The 19,884-nt window shown below is 32.1% G+C and overlaps 1 protein-coding gene across 10 annotated transcripts in view; it reads left to right on the forward strand.

Annotated features, from left to right (window-relative positions):
- The window catches only part of LOC119071619 (venom metalloproteinase 3), an 86,149-nt gene that overhangs the window by 64,808 nt on the left and 1,457 nt on the right, over nucleotides 1-19,884 (forward strand). For 4 of the 10 annotated variants that reach the window (XM_037176559.1, XM_037176561.1, XM_037176562.1 and 1 more), the window contains exons 9-15: nucleotides 9,097-9,239; nucleotides 10,824-10,879; nucleotides 16,792-16,918; nucleotides 16,983-17,147; nucleotides 17,212-17,443; nucleotides 17,508-17,614; nucleotides 17,795-18,552. In XM_037176559.1, coding sequence (XP_037032454.1) covers nucleotides 9,097-9,239; nucleotides 10,824-10,879; nucleotides 16,792-16,918; nucleotides 16,983-17,147; nucleotides 17,212-17,443; nucleotides 17,508-17,614; nucleotides 17,795-18,512 — 1,548 coding nt within the window. In that variant the 3' untranslated portion in view covers nucleotides 18,513-18,552. Of the gene's footprint in view, nucleotides 1-9,096; nucleotides 9,240-10,065; nucleotides 10,119-10,823; nucleotides 10,880-16,791; nucleotides 16,919-16,982; nucleotides 17,148-17,211; nucleotides 17,444-17,507; nucleotides 17,615-17,794; nucleotides 18,553-19,884 lie in introns of all 10 variants that reach the window. The other 6 variants (XM_037176565.1, XM_037176566.1, XM_037176567.1 and 3 more) reach the window with 3 other exon arrangements.

Below are 19,884 nucleotides of genomic sequence, written 5' to 3' on the forward strand. Positions count from 1 at the left end.
TAGTAGGTTGAAGGTTATGATATGTAGAAGAAGATGGTTTTTACATATTAATTTGATATTAATGAAATCGATAAACGTTGAGACATGAAAACTAATAAGGTTGAACTCGATGCAAATCGACTCAGTCGTTTTTTTTGGTTTGAAAAAATTTATTTGAATAAATGTGATAATGTTAGATCGTTGAAGATAGACAGATCATGATTTTGTGTTTATCGGTCGGGTAACACACGATTATTATTAAGTCTTTCAAGGCATATAAAATACCAAATGGAAGACGAAAATTTATTTTTCGAGATTTAATGACTCAACGAATGTGGCAATTATATTTACTTGAAAAGCTATCGATCTTAGAAGTCACTCCGTGTAAAAGTTCATTCATTTAATTGACTTTCGAGTTGTTTATGTTAAATTCAAAAGGAAGAGTATCAAAGACTAAGTGGAATTGTGTGGAATTGTTGCATTCATTTTGATTTCGGTTAAATGTTGCCATATTGCCATTAGCTAAAGATATTTCAAATCAAGCATCATGTAACCGAAAAGTGTGTTCCAGTAAATTTTGATTTAGAAATATTTTTATATTTCAAATAAAAACGGTTGTATAACACCTTGTCGAGACACCTTATATTCGAGTGTGTCAGACGACAAAACGAAATAAAATAATTGCTCAATATGAATAGACTTACTTCGCAGAAACGCAGAAAAAAAAATCGATTCAATAAAACAGCGCCGTTAATCTAATTTGCAAACATTTAAAATTTATCACTTCGAAAATCAAGTGAGTCGTGTCAATTTGGTGTCATACCCAATTCTTCATATAATCAACCTGTTTTCTTTTCTTCATCTACAAAAGTAAGATTATTGACTCACATATCTAATCGAAAGCTAATCAATATTCAAAACGACCTAAATTCGTTATTATGTCATGTCATTTTCGGTTCATGTCATCTGTGGTGAAGTTGATGTAGCAGAGAAATGTTCTTTTCTCGATTCAGTGAAGGAAAATAAAATTTTCGTTTGCTTTTTGAGAAAAACGTTTTATGCAACTCGGTGATAAATGCTATTTTAGGCACAAGATGCGTACTGTCACACACTTGTCCTACGACTCCGAGTAAAAAGCATTTACGGTAAATTTCATTTTATAGTTGAAATTTGAGAATTTTGTCAATTATTATTTGAAATGATCGGTCTAACGGAAATTCTTTGTTTGATTTTCCATGCCACACTACTTTCGACGTCCTCAACATAAATCCAGATTGAAATGAAAAGTATCGTTTTCGTGTTCTTTTTGATCTCATCTTTGCCTTGGATCAACAAAATTCACACGAAAACTCAAATTTTTATCTTTTTATCCTTAGTTCCTACTCGTCAAAATAAAAATTTTGAACCACTTATGTAATGTGTACTATTACCACTGGGTGACATAAATAACTATTTACTAAGAAGAGGAAACGAAATGTTATTCCGAATGGTTCGGTGGTATATGCTTGTAGCAACCAAATTTACATTCAACATCGATTTTGCTGTTTTGGAATTATTAATCAGACGTGTTCTTTACGTTTGAAGAGGCGGAGTAATAATCTAATCATAAACACATGCCGGTAATCGCAGACATAACTTAGTTCTCATCAAACTAATAATTCCAAAATGATGATGGCTGTATAACACTGTATTAGCTTGGTCTGCATAAGTAAATCGAATTGACATATAAATCAATGAATTGTATACTGACTGTAGCTGCTATATACCAAGTTATCTAAACCATCATTCTTCGCGATTGTTGATTCGATTAGACGTTTCGTGTGTGATGCAAAAGATCAAATCACATTTTACCAACGTTGCTTACTTACATGATTTTAAATACAGAAAAAAAGTAGTAAACTTTGTGTCAATAAATCGATTTTTATGATAATTTATTCAGAAACCTTGAAATCTACTTGCAACAGACATAAAGTCACACTCATTGATATTTCAGTTTTTCACATTTTGTTATCAAATCTTCTTGATAATGTATTGGTATTAATTGCGTGTGTGTATAGGTCCGTGATTTATGGATGAACTTAATGGTCAATTTGGTTAATTAGTCACTGACTATAGGTGTCTTGTCTGAAAAAGTTTCCTACCAAGTAAATTTATTGCTAAAGCGTCACTATGTCTAATCGAATTGCTTACTAACTTACGTTACTTGGGAAGTCAATTTAGTGACTAATGATCAATACTTTTATGATTACCATTTTATTCGCTGTCATAAATGTGTCTGAGAATTCTGTCATAAAAATATTGTTCTTCCGTTTTCAGACTTTTGTTTGCTTCATTTGGTCGAATAATTTCTTTATGTTAACAAAATTGTGCTGTATCCGAACCATTGGACCCTACGACCTTAAGTCTTCACCTTTACCAATGCTTTTCAGTCACATATTTCGCTTTTAAACTAATTCCACTGATACAGTAAAATCCATCTTTGAGCCAAATGATTTTTTTTGGGTCGTATCTTAGTGTCTTAAGGAGTCAATTCGCAAAAACTTCGAACAAGCCGACGGCGATCCCAACGAGCTATAGCTCAAACGAAAAAATTTTGTTAGGCTGACATGTCCACTTAGCAAAATTTTCTCCGGAGTTGTCGTAAAAATCGTGAATAAAGTCAAATTGTGTACGTTTATGAAGGTCGTTGAGGGGAATATTGTTGACCAAAAACGCCGATGTCCGACCCGCCCAGTCCCGCAACAAGTGAAAAACCTCTAAAAAACTGAAATTTTTGAAGCGCTCTGAGTGGCTGGGGGCCATATCCATTATCAACCCACACGACCATACCCACCGTAACAGATAGAAATGGAGTTGATTTTTCACACCCATCAAATCTGGAAAATGGGTGAACTTTGACGTTCTCCAAATAATGTTTTTTCTAGCGACTTCATCAAAATTGTATTCTTCATAGTTTTACTAGATGATAAATAGTAAAACTAACATGATAGAGCCAGAAGGCGTGTCCTAGATTTTTTTGTAGAGAACAAACTGAAGAAACAAACCAAAATTCTTCGCCTTCACTTCATAATTTTTTTGAAAATAGTAAATTGTCTGGAAAAACTGATGAAGTAATGGATTTGGTATCAAATGCTTTACGAATAATAGTTCAGCATGGGATAGATCTGCATGTTTAACTAATTGAGAGGGTTGTTCATTAGGGCAGTAGCTTTATTTGATCAAATAATCGTTTTCTTCAGCTTCCATTTGTTATAAAAGTACGTTCGTTAAATAATGCAAGATATTTTCCCCAATTAAAGTTTTTCTGATCATACTCATAAATAATAAGGTGTTGCTATTAAGTACTTGTCCTTGAGTTCCTCCCTCTACCCAAACTTATCCCACTAAAAAACATCATAAAAGATCTCTCCTCAGTCAAATCCAATAATTAAAAAAAAAATTTAAATAAAATTAAATGTCTAAGCTCTGAAACGTTTATAGCGTATCCATCTCACTTTGACGTTTCCATGGATTATACACGGTTTCACATCATTGATTTAAAATAAAAACTAAAAAAAAATTTCTATCAGTCAATAAAAATTAATAGAAAAACAAATAGCCGAACGAGAAAAATCACAAAAGAAATAATAATTTGTATGTAAATTAAGACTAATTTTTATTACATAAGAATTTAAAAATATAATTTCCAGTGTGTGTGTATGTCTGTCTCGGTTCGTATCGCGGCGTAGAATGTAAATCAAATTCTAAATTGGTTATAAAAAAGTCTAACAACACCATCATTAAATTCAAAAATAAATATTTATTTAAGAAGCAAACGAAGTAAAAAAAAATTAAAAATTAAAATCAAATAAAAATAATTAAATAATTTGTATGCAAGTCTCTTTTGTTGATTGATTAAAATTTATATTTAGTCTGTGATCATTTTCAAATTGATTGGCTAAGTCAGTAAACGTAAAGAGCGGCGGCTTAGACGTTGTTATCAAATATTTAGATGAAAGTTTGTAGTCTCAGCTTCCATTAATTGTTTTTTTAATCAAACAAATTTTCTTCTCTGCATTTCTCAAGTCAAACCCCTTCAAAGGTTAGTGACCATGATGACGATCATCTGTTTTTATAAGTCACCTGCGTCATATTAATTGTTATTTAATTGTCCTCGTAATTATCGTCTTCTTCCTTAAAAAAAACCGTTAATTGCCTGAATCAATACGACGAAATCGTCCACACTTAAACTGATTTACACTGTAGTTAAATCTCCGATTTTAATGGATGCTTTAAGGGAAGCATTGATTTACTTACAGGCGGTGACTTGTGAATATTAAATGATCATAAACGAAACAAAGAGCCGAATAAAGATTTTATGTTCAGTTCAATGCACAGATATTAACTTTACAAAATTACATATTTGCCAATGAAATCAACATAATTTTATTGCAAACTCATTTTACAGAATCGTAACATTGTTGACGCAAATACACAGTCCATCGTGCTTTCCTAATTAAACAAGCCACAGAGTCTCCATTCAAATTTAAGTTTACGTCATTCGCCTAAAATATAAATAAAAAAAAAAATTGGTCATAAGAAAAGAAAACCAGAGACATTTGGATGACGTTGACGTTCCAGATATTCGGTTCATTTAAATAATATCCATGCAATATAATAGTTTAGCAATGTCTTTGTCTTTATTTTTGTTCGAAATAAAAAATGTTTCAAAAGATTGTTTTTAAACCACAAAAAAAATTGAAACCGGTTCACCACATGATTCCTCCAATTCGAATCGGTTTTTATTATATTAGTCGATGAGACACAAAATATTAGTATACAATTTGCAAAATGCTCAATTTCCTTATATAAAATATTTATTATTTGAATGGATAATGAAGAAGCTATTTGCCTGTCATTGTTTTATGCGGGCCATTCAATCATCACGTTTTGCTAATTTTATGCTCATTTTAATTCAATAGGATATGTAAATCCAATTGTAATACTAATCTAGCGGAAACATGAAGAACGCCAAAAAGTTTGCGATAAAAACATTTTGATCTTCAAAAACCGTTTAAAATCGTAAAAGATTTATTTACGGTTGTGAGTAAGTTAATGATTATATCATGAGAAGGGAACATAAACTTAATATTTATTGATAACTCGAAAGTATTCTAAAAGGGACCTGTGAGCCTAACGACAAGCCATCAGCAAAAATATCTGCTAGAACGTACCAAGAAGGCAAAAGAAATATACCTATTTCTCTGGGACGATAGTGAGAGAATTTTGGAAGCTCTATCGTCGTGATTTCTCGTTCCTTTACATGTCAAAAAAGATACGAAAATAACTATTGCAAAAACGATATGCAAATGGGAGATTAGTAAGGAATCCCATGCAATACGAAATTTCAATATTATATTGATTAGAAGACTGGTATTAGATATCATCAAATAATCTGTTATCATCTGTTATCGATACGAACTACAAAAATAAGCGACGAGCTCCAGCTGATGCTCTTTTAAATAGCAAAGCATATTTTAAACCTAACGAAGTAAATGATTTTACCAAGTCAAGTACAAGAAAATATATTAAACAAAATAAGTAATAGATTTAGGTATTGTACTATGATACTCTTGCCGTTCATAAAATTTTGGGCAATTTCTACAAACGATACTAAATTACTCTAAAATCCACTGTAAATGATATGCGTAAAGTCTACTATTGACCTGTGGATGGTCGATGGTGTGTCTATATAGACAATATATTTTCTTTTGGCCATAAACACATAGGGAACAAGAACACTTATTCGAGAGTTAGAAACTTGATTTCCCCACGCGTGGTTCAGCTTCGTTCCAGATTCACGTACGTGCCGTTGAATTTCTACAAGATGCCACCAAAATTTGACAGAATTTGTTCTGTCCTTATACAGGATTTTGTTGACACTACTTTCAAACGTAACCTCACTTAAGTTTCGTTTCACTTTCAATAGTCAGCAGTGCCTATATATTCGCGAAAATGTTTTCATAAATTTTCTCAAAATTTCGTCATTTTCTCAAATTTCCACAAAAAACTTTTTGCGAAAATTCACGAAAATTTGAGAAAATCACGAAAATTTGAGAAAATTCGTAAAAATATTTTCGCGAATATAGGCACTTGGCACTGAGAGTCAGTCGTTATAAACTCGTTTTTATTACAATAAAAAATATTCTGGGAGTGACCGAAGTCTATATTGTCCATCAATGAATTCCTCATCTCTAAATAACACTAGAAAATTCATTAATTGAACAAATATTTGCGTCTACCTCACTGTGAAGTTGCATAACTAACGCATTTGCTACTTCAAACAAAACTCGCATTATGGCATTCCCAAATGAAATTCTTTTAGCACATCGTAAACTGATGCGATATGTGAATCTGCTGCAACATATAATAACTCAATTCGATAAATGATCGGCTGCAACACGTATGTATACCAAATTTTAGCGGATTGAAACTAAAATAGTTATCGTGTGCTCGGATTGGTCGATAATTGATTTGTCCCTTCGTGTCGTGTTTCTTTATTGTGTATATATTTCCTATCGAAAATTTATATTAAAATTCTTCGGACATGAACCTCATTGAATTTCATTTTTCTTTGCGAGTTTACGTAGGAATGTTTGAATTGCATTGATAATTTACTTGTTTATGAACAGAAGATTTTTTTTAGTTGAACCGCTTCGACAAGGAAATATCTTTCGGTTGGCCATTTATCATGGTATACCTGCCGGTTGATTGTCTAATTTAATTAACAATCCTTTTAACAGCAAGTAACGACCTTTTATACCTAATTTTCATGAATAAATACATTTTATCATTTAGCGTATTACGTACCATGCCAAATTGATTTCTTATACTCAATGTCATTTGTTTAACTCTTTGTTGTTTCTTTTTCTTCAATGTTTTTAAATGTGACTGTCGGTAAATGAATTTTGTCAGTCTCATTCAAAAGACTTACCTTACAATTTCAGCGAGACATAATTCCAACAGAAAGCATTGGAACATTTCTGCATTCGAATGTATATATTTCTTCTCCTCACATCATGTCGTTTAGACGGTACAAAAACAAAATTAATATGAAAAACATAAAATGAACCACAGAAACGTGATTCAAATATTTCAGTTAAAATAACAGCAATGACTGCTTCCGTGTTTTTATTTATTTTTTTTAATGTTGCAAAGTAAATTGAACTGCCACGGCTAATTAATGCAAACAAATTTTTGTTTTTGCACAACTCAAAAGTTTAACATTTCAACAAAATGTTAGAATTTCTTTTCGGCTTATGATAGTGCCTTTTCCATGGATTAAATAATCTAATCTAACCAGACACCATTAATAAATTTAATACATCGGGTTGTGTGTGCCTCTCCATTTTCTTTGCACAATTTCACTCAAAATGTGATAGAGAACACTAGAGATATTACACACATTTTAATGTTTCGAAAAAAAAAAAAATCAGGCAACTGATAAATTATTTCGATGTCTACATCGTCATGCCTCAGATGAGATAGTTTGATTAAAAATTAAATATTGGATTTTAAAAGTGCCTTTAACGAAATTATTTTAAAATTTTTCACTTTCAAATTTGCATTTTATTCTCTTTTTTCTCTCTGGTAATAAATATATTTAGTGAAGCAAAATTCATACTTTTATAAAATTCCACGAGTTTCTGTGGTTATATAATCACATTTCTGTTTAAACTTATTATTGTGTTAATGCATTTTTGACGGAGCTTTTATTTCTTTTTATCTTTGTAAATTTATTTTAGATGTTAGATTTAGACTGCTGGTGAGATTAGGTTTCGTAAGTCATATTGTAGCGCAAGAAATTAATTAAATCAAAAGTAATGTAACAGACCAATTTCGTTTTACGTTGAAATTATTGAACGGAATTTTTTCTCTTAAATTTTAGCTGCAATAAAAAAAAACAATCAACTCAATCATAACACTTAACAATAATGTGCGACTGTAATGAAAGTAATAATAAAACTGTTGCAACAAACTTCAGTGCTCTATAAACATTAAACTAAAATTATAACCCACAATTAAATTTAACATTCAAACGACGAACAGTGTCGCTATATAATCATCAAGTCTGCTACTTCATTCGTTTAATGCATATGTGTTTGATCTTTTACTTAATTAGTTGAATATTGATTTAGTTATATAAGGGAACATTAGCTGGTACTCATACTCATTGCTTATCTTTCTTGTTGTTGTCGATAGCAGATGACACACTGATGTGACAAATTTGCAATTAAATTTAGTGATTACCTATGAGCGTTTTCCGCTTGCTCTACTATTGCCCCTTCGTGAGCGATAAAACTATGATCTACATGTTGACTAACGAAATACGTGGTCGAACTAGAACTGAGAGTATTCTAGCGGGGAATTAAGGATATTGTTAACAAGGGTATTTGGTTAAAGTACGACTTCAGTATTTATGAAAAGGCTTAAGGCCTAATGACTTGTCAGCTTGTTGTAATATTCGGAATTAAAATCATTGATGTTCTAATTCGAAATAGTTACTGTTGGGATAAATCACAGGGTAACTTATGTGATGTGGTGGTGATAGCAGCACGCTCTAAGAAAAACTTCCAACTAAGTTAGATCCTCACAACTGCCTTCCAGCTGCCAGTGTCATATTTTGTTCTGGTTGATGGTGGCCTTAAGACGGTAACTATGATATTGTCATCGAAATGAGTTTGTTTATTTCGAGTTTGTTTAGCAGTTAAGAAATACAATGCAGAGATGACCTTACAAAACGTATATATATCTTTATTGTATAATTAGCCAATTACCATTACAAAACCCTTCATATGAAAAGGTTTTACGTTTCTATCTCTGAATAAATTAATAATGTTTCTTAAAACAATAAGCAAATTTTATGATATCAACGTCGGAAACTAAAAAAAAACAAACAAAATAAATTAATCAGTTCCTACCGAGGCACTTCCTAGTTTATAGCTGAAGTACTTAACTCTCAACCGATTTGCAAAATTTTTGTTTTGTTTATGATTGGCTTGTGAATGTAGCGAAATGTCTGTGAGTAAAAAAATAGAAATTTTATCGGGCCTAATCAAATGCACGGTTTTGTTTCAGGGCCGAGACGCTACACCATACTTGGAAAGAAATCGTGTCGGTAGAGATGCGATCGATTCAGCAGCTGCACTCACTGACATGGGTAAATATTTATTTCGCGAACGAAGACTTCCTGTTTACGATATAGCTGTTGCTATTACTAAGTGAGTTAAGTATAATGAATTTTTGCGTGAGATTTTGTTGTTGGTATTTTTATTATAATGAAAGATTCATTCGTAAGTAAGCGACTGTAATTGATAGGTTTATGCCTATGAAATATCGCGAAAAATTTTCGGTAATGAATTGGTTAAAGAAACAAATATAATGCCGAAAAAGTGATCGTGCTTTTTGACCAATCAGATGTGTAAATTGAGATGGATCGTTTCAACTAATCAACATGACTTTTGTTAATTATAATTCTATTATTTTTTGGATAAATGAATACAAATCAAATGAATTTAATCGAATAGAGTCATTCCAATCAAATGTCGAACATCTGAAAGATTTTATATTCAGCATATCTCCCTACAGTCAAGTATGCAAGTACATTTAACGTGTCTTGAAACCTCCAGCTTGAATTTATCCTTTTCGACTGTCATGTATCATTAGATTCCAGGTAATCTTTTATCGAATTGATGACATCTGCTAACTGACAAAGAAATTGATTAATCTTTTGAAAAACGACAATTATGACGATAACGATTAAATTTGTTACTTCTTTTGTTGAAAGTTTAGACACAAAATTCATGTAATCATATCGTTTCAAGGCACTTTTGACTCGGGAGTTAAGTTGATATTAAATTACGGATTGGGACTGTTGCGTTGGGTGATTCATTTCTACAACAATTTATATTAAATTTGTTTCCTTTATCTCTTTGTATTCTTCTTGTTTTCATTTTCTTTTAAGACTTTTTTCTCATTTGCCAAATTAATTTTTTTCTTGTCTGATTCATACTTTGTGTTCTCTTTCTATTAACACTTTTTCCACAGATATGATATGTGCCGAAGAAGAAAAGGAGGTCGATGCACCAAAGGCACAGCGGGTAACCTTCTTAAACAATCATACTTTTTTTTCGCAAATATTTAGTTATCTTTTATTATTTATTGTTTTATATATATGCCTTTCGAGAAGAAAATAATTTATTAATGCTACCACAGAGAACCTAATTTAGTGTTTAAAAAAAGATGGCAAATTGGCGTATTTTTTTACCAAAAATATATTTAGTTTCAGCTAACCATAATATTTATTAGTGATTTATTGACATGGATGACATTGATGTAATAATCAATTTAGAGAAGAAGAAAGATGTTCGTATTCAAATTTTTATCGGAATATTGTGGAGTGGGAAGAAAAAAGTGAATGCTAATTCGAGATTAATTTGCATCGTGAAGAGGATGTATCATTCTCGTCGACGTCATTATCATGCGAAAAACATAGAATTTTTTCCTGTCCTAATAGCCTCCACCTTCAACAATATTGATTATTACAACAATAGATCCTATTGGTATTAAACGAAACTAATTTCGATTTGAAATCGATATTTTTTATCGTAGAAATTTGATAATTTATGAAGTATACTAACACTAACCCCCGTAGCTGTATGGAGACTATCATCACAATTTCGCCGGAAAAATCAGAAACAGATTCAAATTGTCTATTATCAACGACCATTCCAAACCGACCGACACACACACAAATTAATTATTACCAAAAAGTAAAATTATATCAAAACAAATTCAATTTGCAGACTTGATATGTGCCGACGAAATTATCCGACAGACGTATGCAACCGTGGTACAGCAGGTAAATGTTATACAGAAACCGACAAAAAAATGACTTAAGAAAATGTGTTGTAAATTTTCCCCGAAAAAATTGTTTCTCTCTCTATGAAATGTTAAGTCGGAAATGCACACACTCACAATATACTCTTTCCGATTTCTCATTTGCAATTAATTTGACTTCCTTGGAAAAAATAATAATTTAAAAAAAACCTTTGCTCACAACTATCCTCTTCTTACATGTGTTACATTTAAATGTTTACACCTTAAAATGTATTTCTATCAATACATACACTACGCACGCCAATTATACCTATTGTCTGTTATATATACGTGTATACAAATGTACAAATGTGTGTTTTATAAGTTTTTTTGTTTTACACTTCTGTTTCTGTTAATTGCATTTTTTACTTTATTTTTAATTCCATTTTCACACCATTCTTTCTCACTTCCAACAAAATGATTAATTAATTAGGTAGACTGTTTATAAATATACTTTTTTTCATAATGTAACAAATCTTACAGTTTCTTAAATTGGAATTTTTATTTTTCTTTAATTCAATTTTCTGCACGTTTCCTATAGCAATGCAAAAAAAAAAATATTTCAAATTCCTCACAATTCATCACTTGCATTTTTTTTACCTCTCCTCTAGTTACGTAAATATTACAATTTTTTCTGGTCTATTTAATGTACATTTATTTTTACCATGAGCTTCTTACATTTACATAAATTATTTCTTGTGCCGTAATTGTTTTACTCTATAAACTACTGCACTATTTGTTTTATTTGTAAATCGCCGTTAAATGTTAATTGCAAATTTCTCTTTTTTGTAAATATTTTCGCTATCGAAAGGATCACAAAAGTGTTAGCATGACATACCAGGAAGAATTACAGTGGACGAAGACATTTAGATTACAAAGTATTTGACGTAATCCTACGCATAAAATTTTTAAAAGAAATTATTCAGCAGACAGGCACTCATTCTAAACTTCGGAATTTTACTGAAATTTGGAGACTGGAGTGAGATCCACAATTTACTTGATTTATTTTCGAGAATATTCAGCAAAATACTGGAATCAAGATAATTTCACCTCTGATCCTAGTTCTACTAAGGCATCTTTAATGGCTTTGTAGTGCCATATTTTACCAATGGCAACAATGTTTCCCTTCATATAAACATTAAATCTGTTACTTCACAGTGTTTGTTGCGAAATCTTTTACTTCATTAGTTTTAACAGATGATTATCGTTTCATCTTTTTTTATGGTAACTTAGAGTTTACTGTAGGAAAGATACAATGGAATCTTGTCTACTAACTTTCTATTTAAGCAAATCAAACCCATGGCTCGTAATTGAAGATTCGAAAAATATTATCAAACTGTTTCTTATGGTGTAACTTAAAGAGAGGCGCCGAAAATAGTCATTACCATTCTTTGACAATCTGATTCCATCGTGTGTTTTCTGCAGTTACATCATGTTGCAACACCATCTTCACATCAGACACAATTTTAAAAAAAAATATAACTCCTCTAGATCGTTGAGCTAAATGTGTCTTTTGAGATATTTACTCTACATCAAATGATTCCAAGAGCCAACATTATCTACGAAATTGCATTTACATAATCAATTTACCCACAGTAATATCTGCATTTAAATTATTAAAATTACAATGTGAAACATTAAAAATAACATGTCTCTCCACTTCAGTCAACCGTATAGTGCGGCGGCTGCACATATAAATGTCTACAATTCTGTTACTTTATGAACTGAATTAAAATAATTGTCGGTATTATATTCAATTTCATTTTGCTTGTTGAATGTGAAATGCTTGAAATTTTATTTCAATTTTATTTTTATTGTTATGAATCTGTGAATTATACTATGTGTGTTTTATGGGATGTTCTTTAAAGATCAACTTGCTGTGTAATTTTCTTTTCTATATGCCAGGCACGTTAATAAATTGAAATCTCTACGTACTAACTGACTAAAGACGCTATGACTAACAATCATATGACTTTAAACTGTGACTGTACTTTACTCTTATACGCTACGCTACTATTTACTTTCTTACACTTAAATGCCAAATTTTAATAAATGTTCATCTCCTGAATGATGGGCGGAATATTAAACGTTCAGTTTGTTTCTTGAATAGGCGGAAGTTATATGTTCGGTTCATCTCTACAATAAAGAAACTGAAAAGTATTGATTCCATGCAGAATTGTTTTTTAAATTAACATTTTAGATAATGGCGTAACACTTTGCCTCCAGAATAGGAAGACAACAGTGGCCTTGAAGGCATATCGTATTTTGAATCGTAGTTATAGCAGTCCTAAGAAAAATGTTTTTAAAATTCTAAAATCTTTGGATGGAAAATCCTGATAGATTCTTGAAATTCCATTTAAATTTTAAAAATAGGGGAAAGTCCATTAGAAGTAGTAACACAAATTACGTAAATTTAAGCTCTTTCTGTATGCTTTTAGATTTGACCAAGTGTCAAGTGCTTGCCTGAATTGATTAAATTTTCAATTATCATATTCTCAATGTTTGGTTTTCGAATTACCATCATGTCAACATTTAATGTATTTTTCACAATATTCTGTATTAAGTACGTAAAGAAGGTAATTCGGATTCGATGACTCTTTAATTCGAAGATTTCTCAATTTATGTTTATAGTTTTTGGTATATACAATTGGAGAAATCGAAGAAAACAGAGAAAATCTCTGTAATCTGATTGACATTTATGTGGATGACGAATGTTTTGCTTAACAAATAAGGAGCAAGATATTTGTTGAATTCTCTAACTGTTAGACAATATTTCACAGACGAAAAATGTATCTTTATGCGATAATAAAATCTTTCCTTCTGTTCTTAAAAATAATTTCAGTGTCTGAGGCAAAATCTTTTAGATCCTTAGTTTAACTTTCAGTTTTCCTGCCCAAATCAACACCCGCCAAGACTAGTCGTTGTTGTTGTCGATGACAGATGAATTGACATTTTTAAAAGCCGTTTTTACTGCAGGTTCTATTAGAGCAATGAAACCGAACTATAATTTTCCCGATTAATTAAAACTACATTCCAACACGTCATACTTTTCACTGAGTATTATAATTGTCATGTAAAATCTTGTTAAAAATTTAAGAAAATATATCGCTACATCAGTGTAGTGTTATTTAATCAAATTTGCTAACACTAAATGTTTTACTTAAGCAATTAAGTAAGATATTTTTTGTGGTTTTCCGTTAATCATTCTTTTTAATTCCAAAATTACATTTCTCTCAAATGCCTTATCCACTGTTATCTCTTTTTCCAAAACCTTGCATAACTATCTGCAATTACAATATTTACGATCTTAATAAATAAACTTTTGCCGAACAGAGAGCCAGCCTTCCACAACCTATCTATATCTACCATGTTGTACTACATACATATAGATACTCATTACGTATGTTTCTTAATTTCTCGACATTATCTGTACCTTTAAATCGTGTGTCTATGTCTATTCATTTTAAATTTATTTTCAATCTCATAATATCTCAATCTAAAATTTATTTATAAAATTTTATAATAATTTCACTTGCACTTTACTTTGATTTTAATTTTTTTTTTTTTTTTCATTTTTTTAAAACTCTGTAATTTCACATATACCTCCAATATACGTATGTATCTACTGTAACTTATGTGTTTTTACCTCTTATAATATTCCATTTTATTAAAGGTATTAACGTTACCATTTTGCCAATTAAAAATCTGTTCTCTCGTAATCAAATACTCTGTGTTTCATTAAAAATTTCGTTTTTTTTTGTTTTGTTTTTGTTTCTCACTCATTTCTGTTTTTCATTTTCAAGCAACCTTTTTATTAAATTAATAAATTGATAAAAAAAAGGAGTGTGATGAAATTGGAGGAGGTAAGTTTCAGTATACAATTGTATAATGGATGCTAATCCTGTACATATAATAAATTTCTAGTTTCGGTTATGGATATATCTAACTAAATTAAACAACTTTGGTTTTGGTTTTATATTTTTCGTTTATTAAATTTGAATTCGACAAAAAAAATTGGATTTTAGTGGCTGTCAATCAACCGTTTTAGTTATTATGAAAAATAATTGTGCATGTTCCACAATCATCAAAAATTCATTAGAAAATGATTTTCGATGGTAAACGTTGTCTGTGTTAACGTAACGTAAATATCTACGGTTTAATAAAGTGCTCATTTTGTAAGAGTTTCTTATGAAATAATGAAAATCCGTCTCTTGAAATCTTGTTAAATCAATAAATGAACGACCGTTTTCATAACTTACGACGATTTCAAGCTCTGGTTACTCATAAAACCTTCGAAGGTACTTTCTTTTTTACCTTAAAAATTCTGTTAAAAAGACCCTCAAAAATTAAATCGTTCAAATTTTCTTGACCTTTACAACCCCATTTGTGAGTATAATGAAACTTTGTCGTTAAATTTTCAAATGATTTGAAACATTTTCCTTGCACCAACTGTGAAAGACAAAATAACAAAGGTCCTACAGTAAAATTAGATTACGTCCTTGTTCGGAAATTTATATTTTGTCAAGTGTAAGGGCTGCAGCCAGAGCCGAAGACAAGAGCTGCAATCACATAAGGCAAATTTTGCCTGGCAAAATACAAAAATTCAAACAATTACGTTTACGTAACTTATTTTACTCACAAAGCCCTCTGTGAATGAGTTTTAAAGCTTATGTCAATGAAGGAATGACTGAGTTCCCGTTTCCCGGGGGTGCAGTAAGTAAACCATTTCTCACACCGTAGGCGATAAAATAGTCAGCTGAAACTTTGGGAGCTTTTTTGTTGTGAAAAACATTAAGTTGACATCGGAAAAAAAGAATGAAATTTCATTTTATTAGGTGGCCAAAGCGTAGCGAGCACACTCGAAATGAAATTTCACTCGGTGAAAAAATTACTAATCTCGTCCCAAGTTGATAAAGAGGACAATTACAAAAAATGTCTGATGATAAGCATTCGTTACCTTCTGTGGATCTAAACATTTTCGTTTTCTTTGTACACGTACATGGTATACGTATACAATAATTGTTATGCAAAAATTATCATTGAATTAGATTTTTGTGAGCGATTAAAGTTCATGGTTCGTACAATGAAAGTAAAACTCACCGAAAATCCCATTCATTACGGCCAATGATTAATAAGTTTTTTTTTTCTTCATTTAACTGAATCGCAATTGTTTAATCTTTTTTTGATGCGATTTTAATGGTTAGACGAGCATTTTTATTGTTAGATTCATGAAATATAAATCTGTACTTACTTCGACAAAAGTAAGGCATTGAATTCAAATTTAATAAATTGTTTCAGTTTAATTCCTTGTTATGCAATTTATGCTTTTATGGTTTTGGTTTTCGCTTTCGTTGAATTATTTTGGAATGGTTGGTAGATGAAGTTTTTCGGCATTTTCGTTTTACAGCGGACTGTCTACTTTCAGTGATGCAACGATACGCTAAATCACTTTTCTCAAGAAATAATTGAACGACATTGACATGATCGGAATCGAAATGGTTTGCATCTAAGTGGAAGAATACGGCAGCCTCTTTCGTAAAACATGGACGTACATGTTGTATGGTGTACGCAAATTGCTATGTGTACACAATAAGACAGCATAAAGCGACACATGTCCGATTTCTTTCAATCAAATTAGAATCACAATTCCTTGCCATTTTATCGATAGATGTACCACCGTTCATTACTTTTCAAAGTAAACTTTTTTCGCACGACATTGTAAACGGTCGTAAATTCACATTTTGCTAATGCAAACGACATCTTTTTCAAATGATTTGGATAGATCACTATAGGTGATAAAATTAGCGTATTGATTGTACCACTGTTAATACACAGTCTCTGGTCGCTGATGTTTGTAGCACACCAATTTCTTAAAAACACAAACATCGTTCCTAGGATTCGCTTACGTCGGAGGTGCATGCGTCGTCAACAAGCGTCTCGAAAAGGTTAACAGTGTTGCAATTATCGAGGATACCGGTGGTTTCAGTGGAATTATCGTAGCTGCTCATGAAGTTGGTCATTTGTAAGTGGAACCATTAAAAGAGCTGTGATTGTCTCACTAACAAAATTATTTGAATTCACATTAGACTCGGTGCCGTTCATGATGGTTCGCCGCCGCCCAGTTATCTTGGTGGACCCGGTGCTGAAAAATGTCGTTGGGAAGACGGTTTCATCATGTCCGATCTCCGTCATACAGAAAGAGGTTTTCGATGGTCTCCTTGTACTGTCCAAAGTTTCCACCATTTCCTAAAGTAATTCCACCCTTCACCATCACACTAGTGACACCAAAGTAATACAATTCTTCTTTCGATACAGTGGCGACACAGCTAGTTGTTTACACAATGCACCACACGAAGACGAAGCATTGGGTCGAGCTCTGCCTGGCACTCTATTGTCTCTAGATGCACAGTGTCGTCGAGATCGTGGAACGTCGGCTTGTTTTAAGGATGAACGAGTTTGCGCGCAACTATTTTGCTTTGATGCGGCTAGTGGTTATTGCGTTGCCTATCGTCCTGCTGCAGAAGGTTCGACGTGCGGTGATGGATCGGTAAGTTTGAAGTCGCATATTAATGGAAACGAATCCGTGTAACAATTGCAAACTTTTACCAAAGCATTGTCTCGATGGAAGGTGTGTTGCTGAACACGAGAACATTATTCCTGACTACTCACAACATACTCCTAGTTATGCAAGTCCGAATGCCTTCAATCCACAAATCAAGTAAGTTGTCCGACAGACTTTGATGTCTCTCTAGAAGTTTAGTGAAATCATTTTGAATCTATTTATGTCGGCAATCCATTTGTGTACGAAGCTAACTCAAGTGATGTCGCAGTTGTGATTAATAATTTTCATTCAATTAGATGGTAGCTTTTTTGTTCACTTATCAATTTTGTTTAACAGTACGGAAGCGTATAATTATTACGAAGTGCCAGAAACCACTTCCACAACAACTACAACCACTACAACACCCACACCAACCACAACAAAACCAACATACGCGCCACAATCAACCAAAAATTATTTTAGCGATCCATTTTTCTATCGATATTACACAAGCAAGTCGACAACGGAAGACCCGTATAAATATTATACCCAATCTTCGACCCCATTCGATTACTATAAGTTCTATGATCTCTCGTCACCAACAACGACCACAACGACAACCACTCAGCCACCAACGAAACGCACAATAAGTCCGTATTATTTCGGCTTAAATTACCAAAAAGATCAAAAAACTTCTACCAAATTTTATTACAATTCATATCCCACCACATCAACAACACCGACAACCAAAAAAACCCCGTATGTTTATAGCAATTATTTTTCAACGTCTCCATCCACTCGATGGACAACAACAACAGCAGCACCAACAACAACAACAACCACCACAGTTAGTCCCACTGCCAAAAAGAGCCAATCGTCGTACACTCGAAATCCCGTTTTCGATGTGTACTTGAAACGGTTAGCCTCGACGACAAAAAGTCCGTACAATTTCGAGAATTTTGCGCAGTACTTTAAAACGTCGACAACGAATCCGAAATTTTCGTACAATTTATTTGGGGCGAACAGCAATAATTCACCACTAAATTCAACAGCGACGGTGGTTTCGACGGGATAACTATAAAGACTCTCTTCTATTTAGATAGATTAAAATAATGGTAAGAATTGAATGCCGAGACTTCATAATAATCAACTGAAAGTGTACCTACAACTTCAGTCATCTATTCTCAATCATGTTCTGCAATTCGTGGAATCAATCGGACTTATAATTTCGCTGATCTTGCCGGTTCTTTTTCGCCTAACTTTTTAGAAAATCAAATTATTTTCTATCAAAAACTTTGATAATAACAACTTTACCTACTCGTAATGTTCAACGAACTTCTTCTGCATATCGAAGTCTACTCTCGCTGTCTTTCTATATCAATCAATTCTTCTAATCTATTTACCGCATAATATCGTTTGATTATTCATGAAAACTATTGGGCTAAGGATGAGTAATCAATGTTGTCTTGTACATATTGTTGATACATTTAACGTTATTTACACACCGGTCGGACCTTGAATAAATTTGGTTCGTAACATTAAACGGTAACGGAGAAGACTTTCTCAGTTCAATCATCTGTACACATTCCATCTCTAATTGAAACCAGTCAGTGATAAAACTAAAAGCATTTACAGATAAATTTCGTTTAGAATTGAATTTATTGTTCGGAAGGTCAGAATGTAAATTATGTAAAAAGTGTACTGATTAAACCCAGTTCTAAGCTTCTACAAAGAGAAAGTATTGAAAAAAAAACTTTTAGATAGTTCTCGGTTCTCCACATAAAGTTGTTAGAACCAAGTTGAACGATTATCATTACAGAAAAAAGACAGGGTCTCGTGCTCAAATTTCAAATTTATATGGTATTGGTATACACAACTCATATGACCTGTGTATCATGTACTGTAATAGTGTTATATTGTTCAAGTTACACCTCACTGTATAACAATTTCCATAGAACAAATCAAGATATGCTGGCACAGGACTTATAAATTTCAGCTGGATAGTCGACTTAAATTAGGAATGTTGCACAAAATCATGAAGTCTGACTACTTGAATGCCATTGCCATCGAGAATCTTATCTAGGTTCTGAACTTTCGAATTTTCAAACATTGTCTCTATAATTATGTTGTCCAAAGCTTAGATGGTGTGAAGCTTCGGGTACACTTTACTCGACCGTGAAATGTAAAATTATGATTTTTCCTCGATTTATCGAACTTGTCGAGGAAAAATTAATTAATTTTTTCTATAGTGAGGGGAACTTCGAGAAAGTTGATTTTCTTTGGGATTATTAGAGAATCTACCTACACAAACCTGCGACCCTTTAGATTTTCCTATCAGCAATTTGCCAGTCTGGATATCCTTGAACTGGAGACAAAACTTGATTTATCTAGAGCTGTTACTTCGGAAAGTCAAGGATATCGATAGATTCTAACCAAACAAGTTGAAG

Source organism: Bradysia coprophila (assembly GCF_014529535.1).
Source record: "Bradysia coprophila strain Holo2 chromosome IV unlocalized genomic scaffold, BU_Bcop_v1 contig_5, whole genome shotgun sequence".
Lineage (NCBI taxonomy): Eukaryota > Metazoa > Arthropoda > Insecta > Diptera > Sciaridae > Bradysia > Bradysia coprophila.